Raw genomic sequence first — 13,853 nt, 5'->3', positions numbered from 1 at the left:
TTCTCTGAAATTGATTTATTTACTAATATTATACTTGGAACAAAGCAGAGTTTACCATGACAACTTGCAACTTTAGGGGTCATACATTGCATCCCTCGGTCACTGATACACAATAGGATTAATTTATATCTTATACAACTCCACCTGTGGATTCTAAGCTGTTGAGTCAGGACCTTGTTTTGCAAGTTTCTCTTGGTATTCATCACAGGTGTTTTGCACGCTGATGGGCTGGTCCAGCAGCTCACACTCTTGGAAGGTTTCTCCAGCTTTTACCTGCTTGTTCCATGTGCTGAGGTCATGCTGGCAAGTTTTTCCTAACTTGATGTCAGTATTCTTCTTTGAGAGTGAAGGTTTCCTGTTGAATAACCTTTGCCGTACGTCTCTGCTATTCAGCCTGCGTCGTATAGTCGAGTCATGAACGTAGACGTCAGCTGCAGCAAGTGAGGCCTGCAGATCCTTGGATGTGGTCTTGGGGTTCTTTTGCACATCCTGCATGATCTTCCTTAGTGCTCTCTGGGATAACTTTGTCGGACGTCCACATCTAGGTAGAGTCTCTGTCGTCTTGAATTTTTTCCACTTATAGACTATTTGTCGTACGGTGGACCGATGAATCCCAAAACGTTTGCCGATGGTTTTATAACCCTCTCCAGACTCGTGAGCATTTACAATACTCATCCTGACATCCTCGGGGGTCTCTTTTGACCGGGGCATGACCTTTACATATGAGAGGGCCACCTAGAGTTTGTCAAGGGAATTGGCTGTTTATATTAACATAACATTCAATTAAGATGCATGGTTTTACTTGTATGCCTGACTTAGATGATGAAAAATACTATCACCAAATTAGTTGATGTGCTACACTACAGCCACCTTGAAAAACATATAAGGTTAAGAGATCTTGTACATACGATGAAATTGCTGGACTATATATCTGCTAATATGTGTTCAAAGACAGTGAGGTGCCAGGTGGTTCAAGTAGCGCCCCCAGCTGGACTGGAGGACAGGGGAACCCAACTTTGATTGCCCTGTAGGGAACAAACAGGTAGTTAAATGTTAATATAAGGCAAACACAACTTGAAAATGCTGCCTAGGAATTCTATGCTTCAGAAATATAACTAATATAACTGGATACTCCTGATAATCCATAAAAATATTCTAAAGGATTAAATACGTATAACTAGTGAGCTAAGGTTACCACATTCAAAACATCAGAAAAACACTAACGAATTTGCTGTATAATATCATATATCAACCCTCAACAATAATTTCACATTAATGCTAATGCTACGGCTACTTAAAGAATTGTGTCTTGAAAATAACACGGGCGGATAACAAGCTACATGACGTACGTAAATACAGTGAATTATTGTGTAGAATCAAAAGCAATAAACATTCTGTATTTATTTCTATGTTGACACTGACTTCTAACAAATATACCACTACCTAGTTCATATTTTTCCTTGACTAGCCCGCTATGCTTACCTTTTAAAATAAAACGCATACAGTGACGAGTGCAAATCAGCAGCGTTACACTTTGCAGAAACATAAACAGGTAAAGTTATGTTTAAATATTTAACAAAACATTGTAGTAAACAGCATGAACGGTCATACTCCGCAGCGTTTACTCGCAAGTGTTTCACGTTGTCACGTTGGCGGCCCACGTGTCTGAAGCTCATTCCTATTGGTCAGATGTTTTTCATTTAAACACCCGCCTTTGATTCTATTGGTTGTTGTGTGTGACAATCAGGGCACCCGGAAAATGCGGTCCGTATTATTGCAACCATATAACCCCGTTATTCTATTAGAATTATACGGTACTCTAATACAATAAAATGGTCTCGAGTTTCATAGGGCAGTTGGTTGACAATTAACTCGAAAAGTTATAATTCTAGTTCGTTAATACTCACGAAGTTCTGTAGTTTTGTGCTTCTTCTTAAAACTCTTATTAAAATAGTCAGTGATACTACAATTAATGAATGCAGAACTGCAGTTTCCTGTCAGCCCCGTGTCTAAAAAAAGCTTACTTGTCATCGAGTCAGCAGTCGACAACTGTAAGGGACACACGTACTACATTTATGCCTATTATTCACCTTTTATGAAGGATGTTTTCAGGTAAGAAGCTTTATAATAAAATAATAATAATAATAATAATAATAATAAAAGTGAACATGCGATAATTAAATTTAATGTGCTGATAAGTGTTCATGTGAGTCCCGAGATACTGCAGGAAATTAAGAATCTAAATCGGATGCCCCACCCAGTTCACTCCTGCGAAAATAACGTGGAGATTATTGTCCCCCTTTCCTTGATCGTTTTTCCACACGAAGAACCCATACGCTGATCGGCGTAGATATTAAAACATGGGGGTAAATCTTCGACTTCTACTCCTCTGCTTTTTGCTTTCCGGTAGGTCATATTTCGTTATTCTGCATCAAATTATTATTTGCGGCATTTGCACTATAGTTATTGGTGAGACAATATTTTGGATTTATTTATGTGCTAATAGTAAGTTAAACTATAAGAATAACAATGATAATAATAATTACATCAATAATAATAACAATAATAATACTATGCTTGCATTCCATCTGCTGTTGAATAAGATTTCATTTTCCTGCAGACCTTACCCTTCTTCCGCTTTTAAGACGCAGGGTCTTTTTCAGTTTCGATTGAGTGCATATTAACAGTTGCATTGAACTCATGTTAATAGTTGCACTGATTACAACCTTTGCAACGATTTCAGGTGTCCGGTGCGCTGACTGGTCTCTCTGGGTGCCCCCTCACTTGGATGCCCTGGAGGACTCCTGCCTGCTCATCCCTTGCATTTTTGATTTTCCTGATAATTACATTGGACAGCTGAGGAAACCGGCAGGCGGGGTGTGGAGGAAAGGCTCGCAGTGGTTCGTAGGCAGCGTCGATGTGTTCAACTCCTCCAGCAGCCGCAACTTGCTTCGCGGCGAGATTATCGGAGACCTATTGCAGAAGAACTGCACCACCATCCTCGACGGACTCCAGCAGAATTACACCGACAAGTATTACTTCAGAATTGAAAGTGGATTTATGATGACTCTCCCAACGGAAATGCGGATACAGATTACAGGTAAGAGGCAGCTGAACATAAGGGCACCTTAATATCAAGTTTTTATTGTCTGATGTATTCTGGGAAACAGTGAAATTCTTGTGCTACGGCTGCGGGCAAGACAAGCGTCAGTGCAATACGTGCCAGGACAGCGCAAGGCAAAATACAGTCAAATATGGGGAATGCAACAATAAATATGGAATAAATAGGTGGTGCATCGGGAAGGGATGTGCAGATAGCAGGCTACTAGTAAAGTGCGGAAAACGTGGGATATTGACAGGCCCCGGGCAATTTCCAGTTGGTTGCTTAGCTGTTGTGCCGGTCAAAAACAAAACAATTTTATAATATTAAAATTCTACGGCAACGCTTTGGAATGTTAACCAGCGAGTTTTCTCACACACACATACAATAGACCACGATTGCTGACGGAAACGCGCGAATACGCGGCGCACGCGTCCAGGTTGACCACCTGCTGTTTAAAGCTGAGCGAGAGTAGCGCGCGGTTGCGGAGGTGTCACAGCTAAGCGCGTGCCATTGCCAATCACTGAAAGTTTCTTGAACGATGGACGGTAGAAAGATAGAAAGAGCCCCGTTGGGCTGAAAACGTAATACTGCTTAAACACTATACTATGCATTTTATTATTTATTTTCCTCATGAAATGTCAGTAATATATTTATCGGAATAGTACTTGAATTGTGAATCAAGCTCCCCCGTACTTGAAGCTCCCCCAGAAATGAATGCAAAACGGGCAGGGTTTGGGAATAAATACCCACTCCGTGCCTGGATATTGAGAGTAGTGTGCAATAGGCCTGCAACACGATGCAATACAATTAATTCAGCGAGGACAGATGCAGGTCAGTAGTTTTTAGCAGCCTGATGATTTGGGGCAGGAATCTGAATATTATATTGGATATATCTTTAAACTTTACCGGCATCGCAAGAATTCCTCAAAATTAATGTTGTATTTTCTTGTGTACATGTTATTTACTTGTTTTCTTAATCTTACCGAGGGGGAAATATAATTGTATTTAGCAATATCTTTATTTGAAAGGTTCGCAATTATTTCAGCCTACTGTTTTGCACACATTCCCCAACGGCAAATATACTGAACTATATGTTTCGGAGTCTTTTGTATAAATATCTTTTATATAAAATAATATGTCAAATATACATGTACACTTTGATCCGGTGCAGCTCTAGTGCCTTTACACGTGTCAGCGCACGTCTGCTTTAATAGCGTCAGCACGGGTTCCTATCCCACAGACACTCCACCCAAACCATGGCTGTCCCTGGTGTCGGCGGAGGCCGTGATGGAGGGCACCCTTCTCAATCTGTCCTGCATGGCTCCGGCCCCCTGTCCCCGCCTGCCTCCTGATTTAATATGGACGCCGCTCTTGGGAGACGCCCGCAGAGCGCTGGTGACGAACAAGGACGGCACCTTGACTGCAACCTCATCGCTGGAATTTAGGGCGTCGCACCTCCATCATGGGGTGAACATCTCGTGTACCGCTGCGTACGCCCGGGAGACGAACGGCAGCCACATCGCCACCACGCAGAGTCCCCCTCTCACGGTTTTCTGTAAGTCTGGTCGCTTCGCTGATGCTTTCTGCGGACATGTAGTTCTCTGAACTGCCGTCTTTAAGTTGCCCGTATATGTGTGTACGGGCATGTAGGGGAGCGCAGAGCACAACCTAACGCGGGGTTAAATGTCACACTGATCTTTTACATAGCAGCACAGGGTACGGCACGGCATGCTTCCGGTCACTTAACCACATCTCCAGCAGACGGTTAACGAGTATTTGTCAGAGAGTTAGAGCAGGTTTTCAAGAACATATACAGCAAAGAGTATGAAAAGTAAATATCTTTATTATTAAGTTGTTTTTATAAATAAAAAGTGTGTCACTTTTTGGTGCAATTGTACAAGAATGCTAGTTTCTAGAAACAAACTTAAATTGCTTATTTGTAGCAGAAATGTGTATGTTGCTTTTATAAAAATATGATTAACAAATATATATTTTTTATTATTTAGCCAAAACCAAAATGTGTTCGGTTGTGCTCTGCACTGCTCTGTGTACCCTGTGATGAACTGGCATCCAGTCCAGGATGTACCTAAGGAATTTGTACTTGCCTCTGAATGGACGTACCGATGCAATGACATTAAAGAGAGAATCTCTTCCAACACATGTGCCGTGCATGCCATGCGGAAGATTGCATCCCGCAAATGGGACCAGTTCTCTTCACTTCAGTAGCTGGAAAATAAGAAAAAAAGGAAATTGCTGTAAATCGATCAGTAAACTGACAATGACTGACTTGGTAGAAGACACCAACAAACTCCCATTGTTCAGTTCACTCTGACTGAGTGACTATAGCTGTGTTCAATTTCAGGGGCTGCAGCGTACTAATAAGGCTGCGTTCGAAGACCGAATGCATCACAGCGACGTGACAAGGCTGTCCCATTGCAAAGGTTCCTGCAAATGCATCCTAGAAATGCAGCCTTCTTTTTCCAGGCTTGCACTGAGTAAGACACTGCCTCTGAAGCTGGCCAGTACAGCATCAGTTTGTCTTGGGAGTGACAGGCACAAGTCCTGCAGAATGGCTAGAAAGATTTTGAGCCATTCCTCTTGCAACAGTGGCCAGGTCGCTACGTGATGCTGATTTGCAGGAAACATTTCCTGACTCGCTTCTCCGAAACATCCCGAAACGGCTCAGTAATATTCAGATCTGGGGACTGCAGGGTCATGGGAGATCACCTTCACTTTCATGTTCCTCAAACCACTCTGTCACCCATCTTGCTGTGTGTGTTGGTGCATTATCATCCTGATACATGTCACCACCTTCAGGGTACAAAGTTTGAACCACTGGGTGAACATGGTCCTTTAGGATGGTTTTGTAATTCTTTGCAGTGATGTGTCAATCTAGAACAAGTAGTGGGCCTAGAGAATGCAACGATATTGCAGTCCAAAGCATCACTGATCCGCCCCTGTGCTGCACGCTGAGCACACAACACTCAGGGTGGTCGGCCTCTTTGGAGCTTCTCCACACCGTAACTCTCCCAGGTGTGCGAAAGACAATGAGGGTGGACTCATCAGTGAACAATATATGTTTCACAAGATTTGCACTGCTGGTACCATTGAAAGCGATATTGGCATGAGTGACCAAATCTTTGACTATAGCAGCCTGACCAAATATTGACCCAGTGGAGCTCCGACAAACAGTTTTGGTGGAAACAGGAGAGTGGAGGTGTGTATTTAATTTTACAGTGATTTGGACAGCTGTGTCTTTTCAGATACAAACCGGTTTAGTACCCTGACATTCAGGCAGCTCCCTCTTGTATCCACAGTTACTCCTGCTGGATGTAGTCCATTCTTCATGATGGTATGCCGACATTATCTTGGATAATGCCCTGGTCACACATGCACCAACAAAGCATGCACCAACAATTTTCCCTCTTTTGAACTCTGATGTCTTCTCTTAAATCGTGCAGGTTGCGACATTTTATATACAGCTGTGCTATTTCTCTGCTAATTCAACCTTCACACACTGCTCTTACAGATGGAATGTGCGATAAGTGAACTCTGACCACCAGGTCGTGCATATAAAGGCGTGAAACCTCAAACACTGTTCTGCCCAGGGTTTCAGTTTCTAATCCTTATACACAGGCATGCACACACACACACACACACACACACACACACACACACACACACACACAGAGGATTGTAATTATATCTTTGTGGGGACTCTCCATTTGTTTATGTGGGGAAAACTCTAATCCCAACATGACACCCTTAACCCCTACCCAGCCCTAACTTTAACCATAAGTCACCAAACTAAATACAAAATTTTTACCATTTGTAGTTTTTAGGTTGCATTTACAGATCTTTGTGAGAACCTGAAAAATGTGTGATTTTATATGTGATTGCATCATCTTGGGAGTCACGTTATCCCATCCTTTTACCAATGTCCATCACCTCTGAACAGACTCCCCAAGAAACACGAACGCCACCATCAGTGCACCCAACCCACTGACAGAAGGCGACCTGGTGACCTTGGTCTGCACCAGCGACGGCAACCCGCCCGTGGAGAGCTACGCCTGGTTCTGCCAGCAGGGAGACGGGGCTGAACTTCTCGGCTTTGGGCAGGACTTCGTCTTTAATGTGACACCTGCCCACACTGGTCTGTACCTCTGCCAGGCTCAGAACGCCCACGGCAGTCAGAACTCTTCGGAGATCCAGCTCTGGGTGAAAGGTCAGTGCGTACCACTCCGAAAGAGGGTCGTGGTTTAGTTCAGACGTCGTTAAGCTTCAAAGGCTTCACAGTATGAGTTTGCACACGTAAATTCAGAAATGTTGCCTCTCCTTGTGGATCCTAAAAAATAATGATCAGCCCCAGAGGTGGCACAATATAATTTATTGATACCAATATTAAAATTTTGAGTACCTGCCAATACCAATACCAATTTTTACCCCTTTATCAACTACTAAGCATTAATACATATCAATTGTTGCAGTGTTATAGCGGCATTTTTTGAGTATGCTAAGAATACTAACGTATAATGGTCATGTTGCCGCTATGTTACAGGAAGAAATCCACTGCCAACACGACTTACACAAGTCTGCTTCTGTGTTTTATTCAGTAACAACCTTCATAAATTGTGCAGTCTACTACCAAATTAAATACAATACAGGAATCATAAAAATATCACTATACCCCAACTGACCATTTTTAGTTAAAAGGTACGCATAAGTCTCCAGTGTAAAATATACAACAGAGCACAGATAAAATTTCTTATTAGTAATTAACCAAACTTTAGAAAGAATGACTAGCCTGCTAATATCTACTGTTATAAAAATGACAAGCTTCTGCGGGTTCGTGGACAAGCGGGACAGGATCTTGTGGGTCCGTGGTTTATAATTCCGTCCCTCACAGACCTCTACTTGCATTTGTAGGGGAGGAGACAACCATTATAGGTCTGTGGCCTGCTGGACTGGTAGCACTGCTGTTGGTCCTGCTGTTGCCCGGACTAGCCCTCTGTCTCTACAGGTAGGATAAATTCTTGTGTTTAAGGGATGTTCTAGGTCATTGGCAAAAAGACAACTCTAAAGCTATACTGTTTATAATGCATAACAGTATACACGCAGAGCTAAGCAAATCGACTGGCTAGCATTCCCTCGGGGCCTCTTCAGGAGTCCTTTTGGACTCCAAGTTCTATGTTTCCCTATTAGCAACATGAAAGTGCACAATTGTTAATCTGTGATGTTCATGGGTATTATGGTCTGCAGCTGAGTAACACAATGTTTTTAAGTGTTTTTCTAGACTTGAGATATATGCATTGAGTAACATTCATTATATGTTTTATTTTAAACTAAAATTGATTTTGTTCCAGACATAGAAGATCCAGGGAGTCATCAAGCTCTGTAGATATGAAGGTAGGATTGACTTCCCACACACACTAAAACTGGTGCTTGACAAACAGGCCTGCTGCATATCAACAGGATGGTAGATTTACTCCAGGAGAGCTCTGACTGGGTACTATCTGTTCATGCTCCTCTCTAAGCATTTGTGACATGGTGGTTGTAGTGAGATGCTTGTGTGAAACCAAAGTAATTTCTACACACATTGAGATTCAGAAAATTCTACAACAAACCAATTCCACGCTCTGGATAGAGACACTTTTCTGTCACTTAAAGCTCCGCCAGAAATATTTCCTCGAATATATTTCCTCTTAAGAATTTTATTTCTGTTTTTCTTGTGGAGTTGTGGAGTGAAGAATAATCTTGTCTTTTCTGATTTTTTCCCCCCAACTGTTCTGTGTTGCAGGACCAAAAAGAGAAACACTCACAAGTTTATGTTAACATGCAAAGCAGTGTTCACTCAAACGCGTACCTTTCTAGCATGAACCAGTCAAGACAAGCCAAGGATGAAGAAATCTATGAAAATTCAATAAGGTTTCCTGACCAATCAGAAGATGACATTGACAATATCTATGCCAATTCTTTTGCAGTTGACAGCTTATCAACCCACTGTAGTTAGTCCCCTGTTGTGGAGATGACAGCTCTGGTTGCAGCAGAACACCTTGATAGTGACACTTTCCCGAGGCAGTAATGTAGTACAGACATGCGTCACATAATGACGTTTTGGTCAATGACAGACCACATACACAACAGTGCTCCCATAAGAATATAATGGCGCAAAAACATCCCTGTCCCCTATGATGTCATAGCACGATGCAGTACTCATGTGTGATTATGGTGTAAACAAACCTACTGCGTTGCCCGTCTTGTAAAAGTATACCATATACATTTATGTACAGTACAAAATACTTGTTAATGATAAACAAATATGTTACTGTTTTATGTATTTCTATAAAATACATATGTGCAATGTCATCCTTAATTAGGCTATAGCATTTAGCCTATAGGTGTGTAGTAGGCTATACCATCTAGGTTTGTGTAAGTACACTCCATGATGTTTGCACAATGTCGAAATTGCCTAATGACGCATTTCTCAGAATTTATCCCTGTTGTTTAGCGACGTGTGACTATAATGGGTTAGTGTTATTACTACTACTAGCCTGCGAAAAGGAAACTCACCCTGTAGTGTTCTTGTCCATGCTGACCTGCGCCTGTTACATCCGCTAAATGATTTCTTTAAGTGTTGTTTCTGTTTGCTACACAGAAACTAGATAAAGGGGCATTTGCAGCCTTAGCTTCCCTGAAACCAAGTGTACAGCTGAATGTAATGTTCTGACTCAACCTTTTCTATTCTCAGACATACTTCTGTTTTCAGAGGGCATTTGTTAAAGTGTCAAAGTCAACGAGACGGGGACAAAGAACATTTTAAAACATTTTAAAATAATACAATCCTAAATGTGTGTAATCTAAACATTGTATATATTTTTTAAATACTCTTTGTGTGGAACAAAGTTAAATGAAATTCGGGGATCCCAGGTGAACTTTTAGTGATATATATGAAAAAGCATACTATGAATAATGTACAGTCCTGTGATGGACTGGTGTCCCATTCATAGTGTACCCCCGCATTGAAGGATAGGCTCCAGGCCCCCAGTTACCCTGGCCAGGATAGACACTTTGAGGATGGATGGATGGATGGATGGATGGATGGATGGGACACAACACAGAGCTAATATAAACAAAGTGTCCATTTTCAGTGATTTTTTTTTTTTGTTCCCAATGTCAGAAGAAACAGTCACAATGGTCTGAAGACACACCCTTGTATTCAGTATGGCGTTTTCTTTTTTATTCTTGAACACGTGAATAGTTTACCGTTTATTCAGTTATATTAATATTTATATACTTTAACGTGCAGTACCGTAAATGACACGCTTATGGGATCCTCTTCATTAGTGCTTTGCTGCCCCCTGCTGGTTCAATGTACCCTCATGTCTTCATTCTGTTTATTTACAGAAAGTACACCAGGCAGTCGTATTGATGCAATGTTGCTTTTTGGTAATCAATCAAAAAGTTTTATTAAAAACAGTGTTTTGTCATGTTTTATTTAAACATTGGTCCTTTGCTGTACGTTGCTGGTGTGTCCTATTCAAGGTAGCAGGGGGTCTATCCCGAAGGCTACGGACGTCGACAGGGAACAACCCAGGATGGGGTGCCAACCCATTGCAGGGCACATTCACACACTTGTCACTCACATATGCACACCTACGGGCAATTTGGTAACTCAAAATAACCTCAGCATGTTTTTTTATGGGGCGGCATGGTGGTGCGGTGGTTAGCACTGCTGCCTCACACCTCTGGGACCTGGGTTTGAGTCTCCGCCTGGGTTACATGTGTGTGGAGTTTGCATGTTCTTCCCATGTCTTCGTGGGGTTTCCTCTGGGTACTCCGGTTTCCCCCCACAGTCCAAAAACATGCTGAGGCTAATTGGAGTTACTAAATTGCCCGTAAGTGTGCATGTGTGAGTGAATGGTGTGTGAATGTGCCCTGTGATGGGCTGGCCCCCCATCCTGGGTTGTTCCCAGCCTCGTGCCCATTGCTTCCGGGATAGGCTCCAGACCCCCCGTGACCCAGTAGGATGAGCGGTTTGGAAAATGGATGGATGTTTTGTCATGTTTTATTTAATTATGAAAGTACAAATGAATCATATTAAAGAGCTTATTAATCCTAAAACAATGGTCTATTGTATGCTGGTCATTGTTACCATTTAATATATCCATGCTTAATTTGATTTTGAAACTTTTTGCAATTTCTGTATTCATTTTCCTGGAGTTAGTGTTGAGTAAGCAGAGCAGTAAAATAACTGGTTATGCTAACTGCAGTGAGACCTGTCTGATAGGGCCCTTCTCATTCTGTCTAGCCATATAAATGCAGAGTGGTTGATCTGCAGTGTAGGATTGTTTGCTGGGAACCTGTACAGCCAGTGCTTTGTACCACTCATGGCTTCTTCTTTACAAGCACTTTGCTGCCACCTGCTGCTTAAATCCAGCCCTTTGTCTTTCATTCGGTTCAACTTTGAGCTGGCTGTCTTACCACAGCAGTACAAATGTTTAAGAATGAGAATAAAAATTGAATAAGAATAAAATTGAATCACATTACATTATTTAGTAATGCTGAAAGATATTTTATGCATGCTCTCAATATTTGTTCTGATAAATATTCTAAAAAAATGATTGATACATTTCTACTCTGTCATCCACCACCACTGGGATTCCTGCTGCCTCCTTCCTGGCCTAGAAAATACAAATTTCATGCCGGGACATGTCAGATGCATAATTTGCAGAATATGTTTCAAATCTGTGTCTGCACCACAAGGCAACACGACCAATTTATTTAACCACTTAAAGCTTAATCATGAAGTGATCTATGACCAAACAATACGTGAACAAAAAACTCAGGAATGTGAGGCAAGCTCATCAACTCATGTAAGTACGCAACCGCGTATCCGGCAAGTTCTCAAAAACACTGAGATACAACGGATGCCATCACATATTATCTAGCAGTATAAAGGGTCTTCAGCACAGCTGGACATATTGTCTCCTGCCAGATCATGTAGTTTTTCTTGCTAAAACTCTTTAGTTACACTTTTTTATATCAGTTGACTGAGCAGTTGACTGTAATATGTATAGTTGGGGGGAAAAAATTAAGTTCAGTGTTTTTGAACCTCAGAGAATGGTTCATCTCAGTATTATTAATTTTTATATATTTCTATAAGTTCAACATATGTTATCTTATTAAAGTTTTATTATGGTTTCAATTTAATTTCAATATAAGTGTATGAGTTTCATTACTAAAATCCAATAAATACAATGTTTCTGCTGTGAAGAATAATTGTGGTAAATAATCAGGATCGAAATATAGGTCAGAATAATCGCGATTATGATTCCCCCTATTACTATTTTAACAGGTAAGTTCTCCAACAGTAAAGCAAATACGTATATTCAGTCAACTGACTCAAACCCTTAATTGGTGCAATCAAATTCCTCAACTACTAACAAAAACAATTCTTATGCTGCCTTCATATGTTGGAAGATACTCCATCCAGCTTGTGAAGTCGGGATTATTAGCATGTCATATTCAAATGCTTTGTGTTCGGAGCGAAATGAAAAAAAATGACAGATGCAAATATTTTTCTCACTCATTTCTTGGGAAAATCCTATTTTCAATAAATAGTTGAACGGTTGATAGTCATCTCAACTAGGCAACTCAGGTATCAAAATTATTTCAGAATTTCCCAGTCAAAACTGAGTGAAAAGGGTGTTTATCTGCAACTTGCATTTACCATAATTCCTATGACATACAAGCCAGTATGTCTTACTGCGCATGGCTGGGATTAAGGGAATGTCCCTGGAATAACACACACATGCAGACGTGCACACAGACACACATGCAGACGTGCACAGACACACATGCAGACGTGCACACATACACACACGCAGAAATGTGCACACATACACACACGCAGAAATGGGCACACACACACACGCACACAATGCTTTTTAAATGAAATATGCAAGTGACACCCCAATAGAAAAAGAATTACTCAATCAGCAAGTTCTCTGAAGTAGATTTATTTACTAATAACAAACTTGGAACAAAGCAGAGTTTACCGTGAGAACTTGCAACTTTAGGGGTCATACATTGCATCCCTCAGTCACTGATACACAATAGCATTAATTTATATCTTATATAACTCAAGTTATGGCTTCTAAGCTGTCAGGACCTTGTTTTGCAAGTTTCTCTTGGTCTTCATCACAGGTGTTTTGCACGCTGATGGGCTGGTCCAGCGGCTCACACTCTTGGAAGGTTTATCCAGCTTTTACCTGCTTGTTCCATGTGCTGAGGTCATGCTGGCAAGTTTTTCCTAACCTGATGTCAGTATTCTTCTTTGAGAGTGAAGGTTTCCTGTTGAATAACCTTCGCCGTACGTCTCTGCTATTCAGCCTGCGTCGTATAGTCGAGTCATGAACGTAGACGTCAGCTGCAGCAAGTGAGGCCTGCAGATCCTTGGATGTGGTCTTGGGGTTCTTTTGCACATCCTGCATGATCTTCCTTAGTGCTCTCTGGGATAACTTTGTCGGACGTCCACATCTAGGCAGAGTCTCTGTCGTCTTGAATTTTTTCCACTTATAGACTATTTGTCGTACGGTGGACCGATGAATCCCAAAACGTTTGGCGATGGTTTTATAACCCTCTCTAGACTGGTGAGCATTTACAATACTCATCCTGACATCCTCGGGGGTCTCTTTTGACCGGGGCATGACCTTTACATATGAGAGGGCCACCTAGAGCTTGTCAAGGA

General features: G+C 41.5%; 1 protein-coding gene and 1 long non-coding RNA gene across 2 annotated transcripts; one reads left to right on the top strand and one right to left on the bottom strand.

Annotated features, from left to right (window-relative positions):
- Positions 1–1,801, bottom strand: LOC125740101 (uncharacterized). The gene is made up of 2 exons (XR_007397442.1): positions 1,483–1,801; positions 1–1,025 (listed from the first exon to the last, which is right to left on the bottom strand). It is a non-coding gene; the product is annotated as an uncharacterized LOC125740101 (long non-coding RNA).
- On the top strand, positions 1,797–11,636 carry LOC125740090 (myelin-associated glycoprotein-like). The gene is made up of 8 exons (XM_049010831.1): positions 1,797–2,112; positions 2,328–2,406; positions 2,744–3,100; positions 4,344–4,658; positions 7,062–7,328; positions 8,030–8,123; positions 8,467–8,509; positions 8,901–11,636. The coding sequence occupies exons 2-8, from the start codon at positions 2,361–2,363 to the stop codon at positions 9,111–9,113; spliced, it is 1,335 nt and encodes a 444-aa protein (XP_048866788.1). The 5' UTR covers positions 1,797–2,112; positions 2,328–2,360; the 3' UTR covers positions 9,114–11,636.
- The last annotated feature ends 2,217 nt before the right edge of the window (positions 11,637–13,853 follow it).

Source organism: Brienomyrus brachyistius, chromosome 4 (assembly GCF_023856365.1).
Source record: "Brienomyrus brachyistius isolate T26 chromosome 4, BBRACH_0.4, whole genome shotgun sequence".
NCBI classification, from domain to species: Eukaryota; Metazoa; Chordata; class Actinopteri; order Osteoglossiformes; family Mormyridae; genus Brienomyrus; species Brienomyrus brachyistius.
Note: the sequence above shows the minus strand (reverse complement) of the source record. Positions and strands in the feature narration are given on the sequence as shown.

What these genes read in the sequence shown, in the direction of transcription:
- LOC125740090 (XM_049010831.1), top strand. Translation starts at nt 2,361, where the DNA reads ATGGGGGTAAATCTTCGACTTCTACTCCTCTGCTTTTTGCTTTCCG. An exon ending in CCTCTGCTTTTTGCTTTCCG is followed by an intron (nt 2,407 to 2,743) that starts GTAGGTCATATT and finishes CAACGATTTCAG; the next exon opens with GTGTCCGGTGCGCTGACTGG. An exon ending in AATGCGGATACAGATTACAG is followed by an intron (nt 3,101 to 4,343) that starts GTAAGAGGCAGC and finishes CCTATCCCACAG; the next exon opens with ACACTCCACCCAAACCATGG.